This window comes from Cryptomeria japonica, chromosome 11, assembly GCF_030272615.1.
Source record: "Cryptomeria japonica chromosome 11, Sugi_1.0, whole genome shotgun sequence".
In the NCBI taxonomy this organism is placed as follows: Eukaryota; Viridiplantae; Streptophyta; class Pinopsida; order Cupressales; family Cupressaceae; genus Cryptomeria; species Cryptomeria japonica.
The window spans coordinates 514,209,783-514,229,286 of NC_081415.1; the positions used below are offsets into that span (position 1 = coordinate 514,209,783).

At 35.7% G+C, this 19,504-nt stretch overlaps 1 protein-coding gene across 1 annotated transcript; it reads left to right on the plus strand.

The window, feature by feature from the left end:
• Nucleotides 1–305: 305 nt before the first annotated feature.
• On the plus strand, nucleotides 306–1,685 carry LOC131037519 (putative UPF0481 protein At3g02645). The gene has a single exon (XM_057969720.1). The coding sequence runs from the start codon at nucleotides 306–308 to the stop codon at nucleotides 1,683–1,685; it is 1,380 nt and encodes a 459-aa protein (XP_057825703.1).
• The last annotated feature ends 17,819 nt before the right edge of the window (nucleotides 1,686–19,504 follow it).

The window sequence follows — 19,504 nt, forward strand, 5'->3', positions numbered from 1 at the left end:
AAAAATCTGGCCAATCAAGAGAATAGTAGCTTTCAGCTACCACCAATAGGCATATGTAATTTACTATTTTCCCAAAAATATGTAATTTGCTCTAAATTGAAAAATAAAAACGTTTGACTGAGAGTATTGGACGAGAAAAATCTGTTCACTGAAACACAAAAGTCTGCAAAGAAAAAGTGGTGATGTTACAATATTTGATGGACGATTTATTTTAAATATTTTTTTCAATCTCACGCAAATATGTAATTTATTTCATGCTCTCTGTAAGCGAGAGCCTATCAACTGAAAAATCTAAATGAACAGGGATGGCAATAGTTGAGATCAAATCGATTAACCCTGAGAGCTGCAGTGATAGTAGCTGTGTAATTGAAGTGGGGTATGATCTCACAATGAATGAAGAGGAAGTACCCGATGTAAGCTCTGCTCAGATCTTCCGAGTGCCAAGGCTAACGCCATACTGCAAAGATCATTTGTACAGTCCACATCTTGTTTCCATTGGCCCTTTTCATTATGGGAAGAAGGAGCTGCAAGGCATGGAGAAGTCCAAGTCTGAGGCAGTAAGAAGGATGCAAAAGAGGATCCAGAGGAGTAATCCACACATTTCTGTGAAATCAATTGTTGAACAGTGCATACTGTTTAAGGAGAAGAAGATAAGGAAGTTCTACGGTGAACAAATTCCCCTTACTTGTATAGAACTAGCATGGATGGTCACTAGGGATGCATGTTTTGTTTATGAATTTATTGTTAATTATGTAAAAGTTAACAGGAATGCTCAGCATTCATATGAGACCCAAGGCTGTCGATTTGAGTATCTTCAATGTTTTTATGGAGAAGAAGTGAGTGCATTTAAGTGGAAGTATGATCCTGTGTTTGATGCCGATCTTCAAAATCCTATTAGAGAAAGACTGATGACTGATATACTTCTGTTTGAAAACCAAATACCTCTCTGGATTTTGAAAGATCTCCTTAAATTCCCGATGGGTTCTGCTGAAGCTGCAAAACAAAAAGTAGAAAACTTAATGAATATGCTGCTTTGGAGTGCGGCTAGACATGAATTTTTTATGTGGAAACCTAGGGTTTCTTACAACATGTATTGTAAGAAACATGTTCTCGAAGTACTCTACTGGTCAATGGTGGGCAGCGATTTTAGCTCCGCCGATGGTGAACTACTAGACTTTCCCCCTTCGTCTCAAAATCACAGGCACATCTGCTTTAGCAAATCCGCTGATTCAATAAAAGCCATTTGTGGACGTTTATGTAATCCTTTCTGTTGCTCTTCCTCAAATAAAATCCCTTGCAACACTGTGGATATGGTCTACCTGAAGCTCCCAACAGCATCAGAACTTGTGCGTGGAGGTGTGAAGATCCAGCCAGTGCTCTTTAAAGATATAAAAAGGTCAGTCGGGCAAGATACAACAAGCTCGCTCGAATATTCTTCAGCCATTCGATGGATAAGGTTTGATGAGAAAACATCAACGTTGTACTTGCCACAATTCAAGGTAACCCTGGAGAATTATTCAGTCGTGGGTAGCATTGTTGCAACGGAAGTGGATGCTAAAGGGTACGGTACGAAACCAATGATTCAGTTTGCGTTGCTTATGGATGAGCTGATAGACAATGAGGAGGATGTTGCAGTGCTAAAAACCGCAGAGGTGATTAACAATTTCTTTGGAAGCAACAAATAACTGGCTGATCTTTTCAATTTGTGTAAAGGGATTGCCCATGTCAAGGGCTGCAAAGCAATTGATGACGTCAGAATGGGGTTGCACAAGTATACAAGAAGAAAGTACAAGAAGCTCTGGAGTGAGTTCGTAAGTGCTTACTTTTCCAAGCCATGGCTGCTCGCTGGTTCCATGGCTGCCGTGCTGTTAATTGTAATGACAGTGGCGCAAGATTTGTGTCTGTTTTTCACTTGCAACCCCTATTCCCATTGAACTTCATCTTTCTTCCTCCTCTCCGTTTCTGTAGCAGAAAATTTCAAATTGTCAGTGATTCATTTTTCATCATTGTTTACTTTGTGACCGGCGGCTAGTTTCAGGTCAAAATAAGTTTTGTTTTTTATAAAGCGCGTGGTATTTAAGTATAATGTCTTAATTATATAAAAGATTTGAATTTTTTAGTTATGTGGAATGTAAGAGTGTGTATACATGTGCAATGCAAATTATTTGACTTAAGTTACGACTTAACAGAATTGACCGACTATATCAAGTCAGCTAAAAAAATATAATGTTATCATAAGGGTTCAAGGTTTAAGGCAATGAATTACTCGACTTAAAGCCAATTTTGTAGGGTTTAAAAGCTAGAGGATATCAAAACTTCAGCAAGGCTCGACCAATGGTTCTAGTTGTGGACACATGACTCAGATAGACATGAGGACTTTAGGTCTTTAGAAAGTAGACTAGACCAAACTAAACACCTAAACCTTAAAACAAAGACAACCAGAGTATAAAATAAAATGGAAAAACCAGAGTAGAAAATAGAAAACAAAGACAACCAGAGTATAAAATAAAATGGAAAAACCAGAGTAGAAAATAGAATGGAAAGTAGATTATGTACAAATTTATATTGTGCATGGAAAAATAATCTATTTCAAGAAAAATAGGGTGTAAAAAATAGTCCATGCATGGGAAATTCCCGAAGGCCTTGCAGAAAGTATGAATTCTCTCCATCAAATATTACTAATCACATAAGGAGGACCTGTCTATCTAGGACAAAAATATCTATGTTTCCCATTATCTTGATATCTATGTTTCCCGTTATCTTGATACCTTGCATTCCAGACAATCACTAAATCATTCACCTAAACATTCCTCTCTAAAGACTTCTTATCAAATAAGTACTTAATATTTTGTTGTTTCTTGAGATTTGCCTTTTGTGTTTCTCTCCTAACTTCAGCCAATGTAGTCAACCGATTGATCCTTTCATGTATTACATCATCGTTATTGTCATCACGTTCTTCTATAGACTTGTAAACAATTAGGAACTCATTAATAGGTAGTTATTCTTCAATTCCATAGACTAACTCATAAGGAAACTTTCTTGTAGCATTTTTTATTGGTACTCTATCATCCCATAATGTTAGCTTGTTCTTATTCTTATAATCCCACGACCTCTTATTTTTTTTTATATTCACTATCGTGAAATCTGGAGGTGTCCTCGCCGAAGCAAGACTAATCCCCCAGTGTGTACAACCCATTCACAAGGTAGCAACACACACAGAGTTAACACAGCTGGGGACTCTAACTCAAGACCATGGGGAGCATACCCACGCCTTCAATTGCGATCCACGACCAGACGAACTAGGGCCGAAGCCCCTGACCCCTTATTTTCACATGTTATACTCTTGTTAATAAATTTGTAAAAGAAATACCATTAACATAGCTCTACAAAATATTTTTTTGAAATGGGCTCTGCAAGGAATGGGTGAGAGTTTCTTGGAGATGGTGACGGGGTTGAAAATGTATAGTTTCTGGAATAATCTGCTAGACTTGAGGTTCAAAGATTACTGGCCTCCGGACATGTTTAGTGAGGACTGTCTTCTGCTTTTCCCAGGAATCCTTGGACGTTCTGGCATTGGGAGTGGGACCTCGTTGGAGGTTCAATCAAGGTAGAAGGTCAATGCGTATCAGGGGTTTCGTGGTCCCTCTCCTCCCTCGATGGAGACAAAGGATAATTCATCCTAAAGCTGCTCGAAGGACTTGTTCGAAGATGAAAGTTGTATCCCTTCAGATGGGGTGTCTATGGAGCATTCTGAATCGAGTATATTTCTGAACATTAAGGACCCCTCCTTGAATATTTTGTTGGTTAAAATGGAGAACTACTTGGCTGGTATGTTCCTCGGAAGAAAGACGAAGATTTCTATGGTAAGGAAATGGACGTCTACTAAATGGTTGGTTAAGTGTAGTCTTACTATTTCTACGCTCCCGAAAGCAATGTTTTGTTTGTCCTTTACCCTTAAATAAGAGTTCCTCCAAATTTTCTCATTTGGGCCGTGGTTGTTTGGCAATCTTCCACTCCTCTGATGTAAATGGTTCCTTGAGTTTGAGCCTAAACATCTTGTAGTGTCTATCTCTACTTGAGTTTGAGCCTAAACATCTTGTAGTGTCTATCTCTACTTTGGTCCACCTCCCATGCCTTCCCATTGAATTTTGGGATGAGGAGATTATTGCTGGTATTGCCAACTCTTTTGGCTACTTCATCTCTATAGATTATATTAATAAGCTTCACTCTTGGTTGGTGTTTACTCATTTTTATGTTAATCTGACATTAGGTTTGCCTGTTCCAGTGTTTATCAAGTTAAAGTCTTGAGTAAGCTCTTGGATCCAATCAATTGAATATGAGACAAATCTAAGGTGAAAGACAAAGACCCAATGCACTCTTCTTCGAAGGGGGCTGGTCACTTTGGTTCTATTTCTATTGATTGTCCATATTCGAGCGTGATGAATTGGTCTGTGGTGTTTTTGCCTCAGAAGGAATTCAGCTCGTCTCTCCCATTGGTTCACTATAAGCCCAAAGATTGCTTATCCTAGGTGATGGACTCTCCTCTTGAAGTTTCATTGGAAGTGGTGCTCTCTTCACTAGATTCTCCTTTAGATGTAGGCCCATCCCTCTCTTGTGGACCTGTGGCTTCAAACCTATTGGGAGCCTCAAAATTTGGTAAAATTTGAAGGGTCCATGATGAAAAAATTGATTGCAACACTCAGAAGTGCCCTTGCAAATTCCTCCCAAGTAGCCTACCTTGAGAGTGAATAAATTGACACCCTTTGATTTTCACGAGGAACCACTTTGGAATCTAGTTTACCTCTTATTAGAGAGTGTCCATGACCCTTTTCAAATTCTCAGGACTAGATTTGATGAGTTTTTAAAGTACCTATTTTGGGGTCCTAAGAGAGTTTGTTGTTTTCATACTGCTATTGCTAAACTTGTGAGAGTAGTCATTTTTAGAAGTTAATATTTCATTAACAATTGATTCTCATGGAAAAAGGGTTGGTGATAGTTATACTTCACATCTCATTAATCCCTTGTGCCAGTTTCTAGAGCCCTAATACTTCATTTGACATTTTTCCCAGGTAAAAATGAAATGCACATTTTTCAAATTTGATGCTAGAACAGTGTTAAATCTCCTAAAGTAGCCTCACATCTGGATTTTAATTTCATGGCCCAATGAACTAAATGCAAAATTTAATGTTACTCATTAATCTTTATATATTCATAAAATCACTTACTTGGTTGCAGCAACCCATCTATAAGTTTGATATTTTTTTGAGGTCAAAAGAAAATTAACCTTCTAGAGGTTTGACATGAGCACTTCTAGAAATTTTTAGAGAGCCTGAAAGTTTTACCATTAATATTATTCAAGTGTAATGGACTCAATAAAAACCCCTGACACACATACTCACTACAATTTGATGAATCATTCCAATTGGTGGAGGCCTCTGAAAGTGACATTTGATGTTTTCTCCACACACCAAGTTTGTGGGCTCTAGATAGGTTCAATATGTACATGTTTAAAAAATGTGCAAGTAAGAAACTTTGAGAATTAATATCTCTCACCCTAGGTATCTCCATGTGGATCCATTTGTGATGTAACCAAACTGCAATTAGTAATTCACCATTAACAAAATAATAAGAAAATTGACAGAATACGAATGAGATTAGATTAAGAGTTCTTCATTGTTCCTCGACTAATGTGCTTCTACAATGAAAGGAAAACTATTTTTAACTACAATCCAAAAATTACCATTTTTGGTAGATTTTCACAAAATCAATTTTTTTTGTCATTTTTGGTAATTTCTACAACTACTTCGATGACTATGAAAATTTCCAAATATTAAGAGTTATCTCTAGTGACACAACTCTTCAACTCACTTAGAGATTACATGCATGAATAAAAAGATACTACACAAATAAGATTGAGAAAATCCCCAAAAAAACACTAAAAGGCAATTTTGAGGCCTTAGATGAAAGAATTAGGCCCTGAAAGGTTGATCTAACTAAGGCCCTGTCGAACTAGGTTCTATTGTTGGCAATCCAAAAAAAATCTCACGATACACCTCCACATCAAATCTTAGCCCAAATGGAAGACCAAGCCAAAAGTTATGACCACCGGAAGTGTTAGGGTTTCAAGCAGATCCGAAGCAAATATGAACTAACAATTATATGCAGATTTAAATACAAAAGATAAAGAAATAAAATGGGAGACAGATAACACAGAGATTTAACGTGGTTCATCCAGAATGGGTTACGTCCACCATACATAGTCGTCCAATCTTTCTTATTATCCAGTAAAAATAGTACATAACCTTCCAATACCTTAAGCATCCCAGCCGCTTATAACATGCATTTCTAGGGCAAAAACAAAGTCGACCTTTTTAGGGTTTTATTACAATGTCGGTTTTCATAAAAAAAAAAACCCAAATTTTTTTTTCTCAGGGGCTGCCGCCCCTGAACCCCTACCCGATACGTGCTGAGTGTATAGTACTTTGCTGATCAATCGCCACATTTCAACAATCTCCCACTTGGAGACTGATCAAGCTCCATACCGAACAATCTCCCACTTGGAGACTGATACTACATGACACCACTGTACATGCAACATCCACTAGATAAAACACTAGGACTCGACTAGTATAAATTCCACAATTATCAATCAAGAAGACCAACAGAAACTGATGAAGAAATCAGCTTCTCTTGTGGAATTCCCTTCATGAACATATCAGCAGGATTCTCACTTGTGTGAATCTTCTCAAGCCATAGCTGACCCTCCTCCAAAACAGTCCAGATGAAGTGGTACCTGAGTTGAATGTGCTTTGTCCTTGAATGAAAAGCAAAGTTCTTCGCAAGATGAATAGCACTCCGGCTATGAGTATACAATGGGCGATCCTCCTGTGTCTGACCCAATTCATCCAGAAAACATTGTAACCAAATCATCTCCTTGTTGGCTTCTGTAGCAGCAACATACTCAGCTTCAGTGGTTGAAAGTGCAACAACCTTTTGTACCCTAGAAACCCAACTTACTGTAGTTCCCCCTATAGTAAAAACATACTCGGTAGTACTCCTCCGTGAATCAATATCACGCACCAGATCAGAGTCAACAAATCCACTCAGAGCAGCATTAGATCCTTTGAAACATAATGCCTTCATAGTAGTTCCTTTCAAATATTGAAGAATCTATTTCACAGCATTCCAATGTTCCATACCTGGATTACTCATAAACTTGCTCACAACTCCCACTGCATGTGCAATATCTGGCCTTGTGAATACCATTGCATACATCAGACTACCAATAGCTGATGAATACGGGATGTTAGACATTTTATTAACCTCTTCCTATGCCTTTGGGCACATCTCCTTAGTCAATTTGAAATGACTAGCCAAAGGTGTACTAACTGCTTTTGCATCCTGCATGTTAAATCTTTTCAACACCTTCTTTATCTATTCACTTTGGGACAAATTCAAGGTTCTATTTTTCCTATCCCGTGTAATCCTCATACTGAGAATTTGCTTAGCTGCACCCAAATCCTTCATACCAAATGACCTGGCTAATTTCTATTTAAGATCATTTATATGTTGCATGTTAGACCCAGCAACAAGCATGTCATCAACATAAAGCAACACGATAATATAACTGCCATTATCAAATCTCTTAAAATATACACAATGATCATAATGACATCTATGATAACCGTGTTCAGTCATGAAACTATCAAATTTTAAATACCATTGTCGGGGTGCTTGCTTTAGGCCATATAGACTTTTCTTCAACCTGCACACCAAGTTCTCCTTACCTTAACCTCATATCCCTGTGGTTGCAACATGTAAATTTCCTCCTCCAAATCTCCATGGAGAAAAGTTGTTTTCACATCTAATTGTTGAAGATGTAAATCATCTGCAGCCACAAGACTAAGTACAGTTCTAATTGAAGTCATTTTTACAACTGGAGAAAATATTTCATCATAATCTATACCATTTTTCTGTGCAAAACCTTCTACCACAAGTCTCACCTTATATCTTTTCTAACCTCCTTCCTCCTCCTTTAGCCGATAAACCCATTTGTTAGGCAAGGCTCTTTTTTCTACATGCAAAGGGACTAAGTCTCAAGTCTTATTTTTCATCAAGGAGTCCATCTCCTCTTTCATGCCTAGCTCCCACTGTTGTTTGGCATCTACCTACATTGCTTCTTCACATTCTTCTGGTTCACCATAATCCGTTAATAAAATAGAATACAAAGAAGGAGAAAATCTTTCAGGGGGTCTACTTGTCCTCGTAGAATGTCTAACACTTACATGAGTTTGTGGGACAATCTGTTGTTGCTGAGCATCAGGTACCCGTGGCATTTCATTTTCAGGAATCTCATCCAACACCACATATTCTTATTTGTCCTATTCATGCTTCTTTTCCTGCATCTGTTCTTTATACATAACCTTTTCATTGAATATAACATCTCTACTTCTAATTATTTTCTTATTTTCAAAATCCCATAACTGATAGCCATATTCATCTATCCCATATCCAATGAAGGTACATTTTTGAGATTTAGCATCAAGCTTGGTTCTGTTTTCTTTATCAACATGGACAAAAGCTTCACAACCCAAAGTTTTTAGAAAAGAATAATTTACCTTTTTATCAGTCTATGCCTCCTCTAGAATACCACCATCCAAAGGGGTTGAAGGTCCTCTATTTATCAAATAGACAGTAGTATGTACAACATCTACCAAAAAATATAAGGGCAATCCAACATGCAATCTCATGCTCCTCACGCGTTCCATGATAGTTCTATTCATTCTCTCTGACACACCATTTTCCTGTGGAGTTCTTGGAACTTTCTTTTTCTTTCTAATCCCATTTAAGGAGCAGTAATCCTCAAATGCTTTGCTGCAATACTCACCTCCATTATCCGATCTCAGACACTTCAACTTTTTTCCTTTCTCATTTTCAACCAAAGCTTTCCATTTCTTAAAAGTTTCAAAAATATCTGATTTTTGTTTTAGGAAATATACCCATGTTTTACTGGTTGAGTCGTCAATAAAAATAACATAATAACAAGAGCCACCAAGAGATGATACCTGAGTCGGTCCCCATATATCTAAATGTACAAGCTCTAACTTCTCACTCTTCTTCTCTTTCCCAGCCTTGAGAAATTTGACTCTTTTCTGTTTACCATAAACACAATTTTCACAGAACTCTAAATCAATCTTCTTTAGTCCTGGCAATAGATTTATGGAGTGAAGTGTTTTCATCCCTTTCTCACTCATGTGCCCAAGCCTATGGTGCCACATTATCGAATCCGTTCTTGCAACATTTATTGTTGTTGTCCCTATAGTAACTTTATCTATAACAGTTAGGGTAGAGTAAGTGTTACCTGTACACAGATATAATGTACCTACCTTCGCACCTTTAGCTATTACTAATGATCCTTTAGTGACCTTCCACATACTTTCTGAGAGGGTAACTATGCAACCTTCACTACCTAGTTGCCCTACAGAAATTAAATTTCTTCTTAAATTAGGAACATGCCTTACCTCCTGCAGAAACCAGTCATTTCCATTCTACAACTTGATCTTTATCTTTCCTTTTCCAACAATTTGACAAGGCTCATCATCACCCAAATATACCTGTCCAAAATCACCTTGAACACAATCTAAAAAATATTTTCTATGGGGTGTAGCATGAAATGAAGCCCCAGAATCTATTACCCAGGAATCATTAACATTATCCAAACATAAGATTAAAGCATCTTGTAAAGTATTACTTGCAATATTAGCTTCCTTACTGTCATTTTCATTTTTGTCTCCTTCTTTGTTTTTTCGAGACCAACAGTCTTTCTTTAGATGACTAGGCTTTTCGCAGTACCAGCAATCTTTCTTTCCTTTAGATTGAGAGCATCCTTTCTTTGACTTCCCTCATGACTTCTCATTCCCAGGGCCTTTTCCTCTTTCCTTTGATCTTCCTTTGTTCCCCACATTCAAAACACTACCCGATGATGTTGGAGTCTCACCTGTGCTTTTCCTTCACATTTCCTCGCTTAGGATAACACCAACAATATCATCAAATACCAAAGTATTTTTACTAGAGACAGAGTTACTTACAACCATAACCAAGCTATTCTAGCTTTCTAGCAAAGAACATAAAATCAAGAGAGCCCTAACCTCTTCTGCAAAGGTAATTTTTATTGAAGACAATTGACTGGTAATTGTATTAAACTCATTTAAGTGCTCTGCTATAGATCCTCTCTCACTCATTTTCAAATTAAACAAACACTTCATAAGAAATACCTTATTCGAAACTGAGGGTTTCTCATACAACTTAGCCAATGTTGCCATCAAATCTACAACCGTTTTTGCTTCTGTTATATTGAATGCTACAAACGACGCAAGGCACAATCGAATGGATCCCAGTGCCTTTCTATCTAAAATGTCCCACTCTTCATCTGACATTGTGGTCGCTTTCTTTGACTTCCCTTCCAATGGCTACCACAAATCATTTTGATACAGGTAATCCTCCATTTGCATTTTCCATAACTGATAATTATGGCCATTAAACTTTTTGACCTTGAATTTGGAATCCTCCATTACTCCCACTCAAATCTGAAAGTCCTGCCAATTTACAGAAAACCTCGCTTTGATACCAATTGTTAGGGTTTTAAGCAGATCCGAAGCAAATATGAACTAACAATTATATGTAGATTTAAATACAAAAGATAAAAAAATAAAATAGGACACAGATAACATAGAGATTTAACGTGGTTCACCCAGAATGGGTTACGTCCACCATACACAGTCGTCCAATCTTTCTTATTATCCAGCAAAAATAGTACATCAACCTTCCAATGCCTTAAGCATCCCAACCGCTTATAACATGCATTTTTTAGGGCAAAAACAAAGTTGGCCTTTTTAGGGTTTTATTACAATGTCGGTTTTCATAAAAAAAAATACCCAAAATTTTTTTTCTCGAGGGCTCCCGCCCCCGAACCCTCGCTTTTTTTGGGGGCTGCCACTCCCAAACCCCTACCTGGGGCTCGACCTGACCTCAGACCCCAGCGAGGATACGTGCTGAGTGTATAGTACTTTGTTGATCAATCACCACATTTCAACAGGAAGACTCTACATGAATCTGGCATTTTTTATTCTTAGTATAGCACTGAGTGTGCATGCACCAGTTTTCAAGGCTAAAAGAGAATGTTTGGCCAATTTTCAAGCATAGTACTAGAGGCTATCTAGGTTGTTTTGGTGGCAATGCAAAGAGGTCTAACATCAAATTAAATGACAACACACTCAATATTTTGGGTGTAGAATGTATGCAAATGTGGTTGCAGAGCAATTTCAAAGTCCAGTTGGTTGAAAAAAGAAATTTTTTAAGTCAGGCCCACAAGGGAACCTAAGGCAACATAAAGGTTAATTTAAATGGGCTTTGAGTATTTTATTATTCAAATCATTTTGTCATTTAAATGATATCATGTGTATTAACCTAGATGTTCTCTGGTAAATTTCCAAAGATTGGTTAAGGTTTAGAAGTATTCGAATCCTAATTTGTGATTTAAATATGTTTGCAAAGGTGAAAAAATAACATTCCAAAATGTAATATAAAAATGTGGGGACAACCAAAAATTTGAAATGGATTAAAAAATAAACATCCTAAGTTTATTATTATTCTCCCCCCTCCATATGGCAAGGAAAATGAGTAAAGCAAAGAGTGTCACTAGGTAGAGGGGTAGTGTTGCAAGGTAGAGGGGTAGGGTGTCGTATCCCACTCCACCCCTCTCAATATTATAAGAAAGGCAGTAAGCCACAATGGGCAACAATTTTTTTTGTTTTCCCTCCACCCTTGTGACCACTAGAGCATCTCAAAATATTGTACAGGGTTGTGGGAAGGCAAAGTATAAAGAATTAGGTTTTAGAAAAAGTCAGCATGACGTTTGGATTTTGTTCCAAGAAGAAATTTCAAGCATTACCTTTTCTTAGTAAGTACCACAAATAGTTTGTTAGGTTACTTTGAGTAAAGAGAATATGTCTACTATACATTTTGAATCAAGTGCTCCATTGGGACATTTCTATAATGAATTCATTGAACATGAATCATTTTGATGAATTTTAGATTTATTCTATTTGTAGTTCAATTAATGGTGAAGCCTTATGATTGATTTGTTAGTGTTTGCATTTGTTGTGTCTTACATTTTTCATGAATATTGTGGTAAATTCTATTTATTTTTTATTGCACATTAAGTTAACCAATGCATGTTGAGAGTTAGAGTTTTAGTAGTTTGATTTAACCTTTTGGAGTATTGTTGAAATCATTTCCTTGGTCGAGTAGCTCACACTACCAACAAATTTTAGGATTTTTGAAGTGGAGTATCATGGTTGATAGTTTCTTTATTTTAGGGTATGCATGGTCATTATTCCAATTTTTATTATTGCCTTGTAATACAAATGGCAACTCCTTAACATATGATAATGGACAATGTCGAAATAAAATATTGATGCAAAATGTTTGTGATTCTTTCCTTGAGATATTTTATCATTTGGCTTGTGTTGTCCATGCACATGGTGGAAGGAAGAGAAAAATATTAAGTTCTCCTAAATGAACAAGAAGATATGATACAAGATTGGCATGATATCAAGAAGGATGGGAAGACCAATCACTTGTGGTTCAACCACTAGTCAGGCACAATCTAATAGTTGATATTTTCTTGTTGATGTGCTGAAATATCTTAATAGAAAGTATTCTTCATCAATGCAAAGATGGTTATTGAACTATGGTTTATGAGCATCCATAAAGTCGAAGCTGTGCATTTCCTATTTGAAAGCATTTTCTTTTCTATTCACAAGCTCCATGATAGTGTGAGTGAATATAAAACATGTGGCTCATGATAAGAAATAGGATTCTAAATATGTTCTACTTGATTGATGTGAAATGCGTAGTGGTCAATGGTTGATTTTATAGTTCTTAAAGAAATGGCTTAAAATGGATACAAACAAGTAAACATCAACTTGTTAATTTGTCCAATGGGAAAGTCTATAGTGCAACTATAATGCCCCAATAAGAAATCCCAGAGGATAATAGTTAATTGCCAATAAATAAATAAATAAATTAGTTACAAATTAGATTACAAATATCTACTCGTTAGAAAATTAACTATACATAATAAACATGTAGAAGATAAAGATTCTCCTAACTATGTTCTCTTATAGGTTCACTAATGCTTTTGATTAAGATAAAAAGGTTTTATAGGGACCTGAAACCCAAAGTCAAAAAGAAATACAAAAAAATACAGTCACTAACCAATCCAGAAACATCAACAAAACAACCATAGAAAGAGGGGCCATGGCCACACAACAAAACAACAAAACCACTAACAAAAAAAACTAAAAAACCACTGAATTGGACATTGCATCAGCTCCAAGTTCTTTTGGATCATACTCTTGTTGATTTCCTCAATCTCTTCTATGATGAACCTTGGGGTACTCTTCTCTTGGTTCTGACTCTAGTCCTCATATAGGGGCTAGTAATGATCTATGATCCAGTACCTTGCAAGTTTGGCTCCTAGATTGTCTTCTTCTATTTGGTGTTTAAGGGTGTGATACTAGTGATGGATTGGGCTCTTTGGTCCGCAATCATCACATTGAACTTTTCAAGAGCCCCAACACTATTATTCATGTCTTCCCTGCTAATATAGCAACTAGATTCCTCAGGTTCCCCTTAATCTCTTCCAAGCTTATTTCCAACTGACCAATCCTTGATTCATGATCCATTTTCATGATCTTAACATCTTTAATAAGTTTATGTGTCATTTAGCTAAGTTTTTTTTCTTGGCATGGGCGTCTCAGTAAAAGTGTCAATAATGCCTTTAATTCCTTCCTTCAGTGTGTTGATCTCTTTGCTAGCCTAAAGAAAGCAATTCTCATGGATTTTTTTAGAATTATTAAGGATAATATCAAAATCAAATTCTTTTTGATTATCCCCCTATTCCCCCTATTCAATGTTAATGCAGATGTCAAGCTTTATTTCCTTCTGCTTTTCCTTGGGTTTCCCTATTTTTCCTAATTTAGAATTTTTTTTACTCTGTGGGCCAAAACCTTGTAAATTGGGGTTAGGGATTTTATACTTAGTGGAAGCCAATTTGGAGTGTTCATTTCTTCTGCTACTACCAGTGTCAAGTGTAATATTTTATTTGGGGGGGGGCACTTCTCCTGAAAGGGACAGTAGTCTAGATCTTCCGAGATATTGAGGTCCCACCAGTTCCTTGCCATACCAAACCCTTCTTCGTCCATCTCCATATCAAACATAATTTGTACATCAAGTTTGGTCAAAGAATTAGGGGTTTTGACAACTAGGGAGGGTTTAACCCCATGATATTTGGCATATGCCATGATGACCATTATTAACCCCTCATGCAAGATAAAGTTGTCACTATTTTGGCATGATTTGCATAGCTATTTTAAAGAGAATATAACAAGTATAAAGGAAAGGAAATTCTTTTGTTATGCCTAAAATGATTCAAATATCGTAAAGTGGTAAGATAAGATACTAGCATAATGATCCTCAAGAGTAATGTACCTCATTATCACTTCAGCCACAACTGCCCAAAGTGATTGTAGGTCCTTCCTATTATAACCTTCGTCTACCATCTTTCGCACCTTGTTTCTCTCGCTTTGTTTATCGAAGAAGGCCAAAATGGCTTCTTTCGCCATGTTCCTATCTCTTTAAAATTACAATGAAGGCTTCATCGATTCTAAACTTTGCTGCAAAACCCATTAGGATACCTTTCTTCCAACCATTCACAAAATCCTATGTTGTTTTTAGGTCATTGCCATGAAGCCTCTTGAGATATGACACAAGGCCTCCATCTGTAATCTCCATCCACAACTCCTATTCTTTTTCCATTTTTCATAAGAAGTAGGCTCCATTTTATTTTTGTCACCTCCCATAAGAATTCTACCTCTATAAAATTGGGTGTAAGCACCAAAACCAAACTAGGAAAAGAAAAACTAGACATAGAAGAAAGCTCTAGAAACCCTGGTTTTGAAATTCGAACTCAAATGCCATGAAAGATCATTACTCATTCAGTAATTTGTCATCATTAATGTGAGATGAATGGCCAATACATTGGGCATCCTTTCTTGTCAGTTCACACAATTGTATCGGGAAAATTTCCCTTCCTGTCCACCACCATATGTTCGCATAATCCATACCAATGTTCGCCAGGTGGTCATTGACATTTTACCTTCCCAATAAATGTGGGAAATTTTGAATTCATTCAATTTTGTAATCATGATGTGGCACTCCTAAATTAAGTGCTTGATAGTCCAGTTGGGCTTGGAATATTTGCTCACACATCTAATGAGTGAATTGCTCTAAAGCCACACTTTTTTTAACCCTTCTCTGATAGCCATGTGTAACCCAATGTAAGAAACTTTTGACTTGGCAAAGTGGTTTGTCTAGGTGCCCAGTGGGAGTGTCACCACCAAAACAAGCCTACCATTATGGTAGTGAGCAACTCCCTCACAACCAACCGGCCTAGGTTCACTAATGTTGCTACATATGCAATAGTCTAATAAAAAAATAAAAATCCAACATAATAATGAAATGACATAACATAACCAAAATGCATGAACACACACATATACCATTAGGTTAATTTTAAATGCCAAATTAAGTGTTCCTATGATAATCTTTACAAAAGATATAACGATGCATTCATTAACATGAAGTCTTTGATACCAACATTGATCCACTTAATATTAGTCTAGAATTAAATTGTTTTTATTAAACCACATTGGATTATATTACATCAAATCACACCAATCCACCTAAGGGAGTGCCCAAATTACAATGATATTCAAATAATTACAATACTATAATAAAAATGATTCCAAAATATATAACATCTACTAACACATCAATTGAACCATTTACATCTTGAAATGAGAGGTACGAGAGAGAAGATACAAGGTCCATCAAACACAAAGAAACATGTCCACTGATCCCCAATGGAGGTAGGCAGCAACCTCCCAACCATGTAGAATCGTTAGGTCCACCCCACCATTAACTAGAGACAAACTTAAGGCCCCACACAACACAAGAAAACAAGTCTAACAATTACAATATCCAAGGAATATAAAAGATACACATGAATAGACAAGACTCACAACAAGGTTCCACCAGAGGCTACTAACAACACCACATAGGATAGGGTACTACGATACAACTATGGAGAGTGTCATCACAAGTCATCAACATTATTTTCCCTGCAAACCTCTCGAGGCCCTAGTGTCCATTTGATAGCACATGTGGAATCAAAAAAATCACTTCACGAGGACAAGGAAGTTTGATCGTGCTATCTCTACATCCCCAACATGGATAGGCCTTCCCAATCCTATCATTAGGCTAAAATATAACTCAATTCCATGGGTGGGTCACCATAACAATCTCATTTAATGTCTATCTTTCCTTAGGTTCATTTATTAGATTATCCCTTGTTGAAGAAACTCCCAATGGGATTCCCTAGCAAGCACTTTAGTGTCCCAACACCTAAATGAGAGCCACTCCTCCTAACTTGAACCTAGACACCACTAACCTAGGCTTTAATTTCAAATATTTATAAACATAACATAAATAGATATATCAAATTAATCTTACATAAATCCATAATTAAGAATTAGGATCATAATTCTTACACAAGGCCTCTATAGGCCTTATCCTTCAAGATGCATCAATGATTCCACTTCCAAATCCAGTGACAACTATGGTTCTTTATAGACAATTACAGAGAATATATCAATACATGATTAAATCCAATTAAGGCCATATAAATCCCCAAATAGAAACAACAAAGAATAAATCCATCCCAAGCCTCTAGAAACCATGAAGAAAACTACAAATAAAAAAACTAGGGAAAACAAGACAAAAAACTAAAAACTATACATTTGACAATTCTTGTTGCATATATTAAACTTATTTCTATGCATATGTTAATTATTTGTACTTTATTTTTAACTATGGTTGCACGTATGAAACAGACCTTGTGTTGACAAAAATGAGGATCTTTAGGCCCCAAATTGGGCATCGATTTGGACATGGAAGTGAAATAATGAAAAGACCCGTTTGAGGGGTGCCTATTTGCCTTCTATAAATTCCTTCGACTTGACTCTAATAATTGTACAAAATGTACATGATATTAAACCCTAAAAATAGCCAATTAAAAACTCCATTGGAGAGTGCCTACTAACTCAAAACTTATAACTCATAACCAAAATTCAAAATCCCATATAGATAACATAATAGAACATCAAATACACTAATATACAATTAAAAATAAAATTAGAACAATTTTTAAGAGAGCTAGAAAATGCCAATACTTTTTTTTTTTTAAAACCAAGAGAAAGGGAGAGGAAATTTTCAATTGACTTCAACAATGAAATTTCATAAATTTGATCTTCTTTTAAATAGAAGACAAGGACATTGAATACATCAGATAATTTTCCAAAAGAAGTCTAAGAAAATTTTCTTTCCTATTGAACACAAAACCCTAAACAATTCCATGAAAACCATAGGAAATATGAATGCATTCAAACTATATTCACCCATACTTGCCAAATAGTCAAGATAAATATAGAGAAATTCAAAATAACAAAAAAAGTCTACTTTTCATTTTTTTTAAATATACATAATCACTCTCCTACATTGGGGTCTCAAAACCCTACCTTGGGTCCCATGGAGACAACACATATTGAAAGTGATTTGATGAGTGATGAAGCTTGAATGAAAGACACACCAAATTAAATTATCGCAACAAGAAACAAGACACCACACAGCATCCAAGAACCAGAAAACATTTCTTCAAGAATCTCAAGAAATATCCAACAAAAACCCTTTTCCAATGCATAAGAAATTGGGAAAAAAATTCCAACAAATCTCTCTCTTCACACACAAAAATCCAAGCCTCCCAAATTCCACCAAAAAACACCATCCATGTGAAACCAAAAACTCTCCAAAAGAACATTAAAAAAATATTTGATATTCCCTCTCACAAAAGTGTATGGGAAACTAAACCAACTTCCAAACTTAAAACTAAAAAATAATCGATAATCCAAAGTTAACTGTTAAAAATGAGATGTTGAACTCCCACTAATCATAAATAATAATTAAATCATCACAACCAAGATATAAATCCTCCCACTCAAACAGTTCTACACAAATGAAAACTTATTATAAATTATTTTTCCCCACCAAATAGTTCTTACATATTGATATTCTCTCAACCTACATAGTGGGAATAATTATTTAATATTTAACATACAATAGTAATATCATTTAATTCAATAATAATATTAATAATGATATTACAAATAATTATAAATGCTTGTACTTGAATTAAAATAATCAATTTATAATAGAATTGGAGATACCTCTAAAGAATACTAAAGACATAGCCAAAACAACATTCACCACATACTCAAAGCAAGTGACAGAGGGAAGTGACTATTGCCTATAGGGAAATTTCAAATAGGTGAACACAAGATGAAGGATGATTGTCCAAATATGGAACAATGGTTAGGGCTAAATCAAATTTGGCCTCTATAAAATCTCAATTAACACCATCAAGGATTGTGAGGCATGCTAAGACTTGTGAAGGTAGGTGAAGTCTATGCCTGATACCTGGATCAAAACAAAACACAAAATATCTGAAAAAATAGCATTAGTAATCATAAGTATTCCTCATATGCAAACATTTGAATATATGTTAGTACATCCTAAGCGCAATACACATATAACATATAGATATCAAGAGACTATAACATAAAACCCTAACATCATCACAAGACCTCATGAGAATAAAACATCATAATCATAAAACTAAATCTCATATCGAAACATCAAGTAACCCAGAGCATTAAGCCCTAATATGTCATTTTTATACCCTCGTCATCAAAAAACTACTAGGACATCATAGAAGTTATCATAAACCCTAATTTCATTGAAAGGCCTTTGAAATATAGATCATCATAACATAGATTTATTATACATAAGAAACCTACAATAAATCAACTAAGTATGCCTACCTTTGATAAGAAACATGGAACATAAGCTAACATTAATCCATAGGAATATAACTAGAAAACCAAAAATAGAAGGCATTATATTATATCATAATTCATTTTCCAAATGATATCATATAATAAAAATGGTTATAACAATCCACTTTTTAATAACACATTAAAATATTAGAAAAGTATCATTAAATGACCCTGTTCTACATAACACAATCAAAGTATTTCCACATTATACCTAGATATCCTCATACACATATAAGAAACCAAAAGATTAAATTTATGGGAATGGGATTTTAACATTACATGCATTCTCCAATAATTGGATATCATCCATTTTCGTCTAATCATCCATATAGACATATTCATGCAAACATCAACATTTAACTATATTTAAGTGAAAATGTTATCATCATAGTGAGCACAAATTTCTTTATCTTCATTGATTACAATTTCAA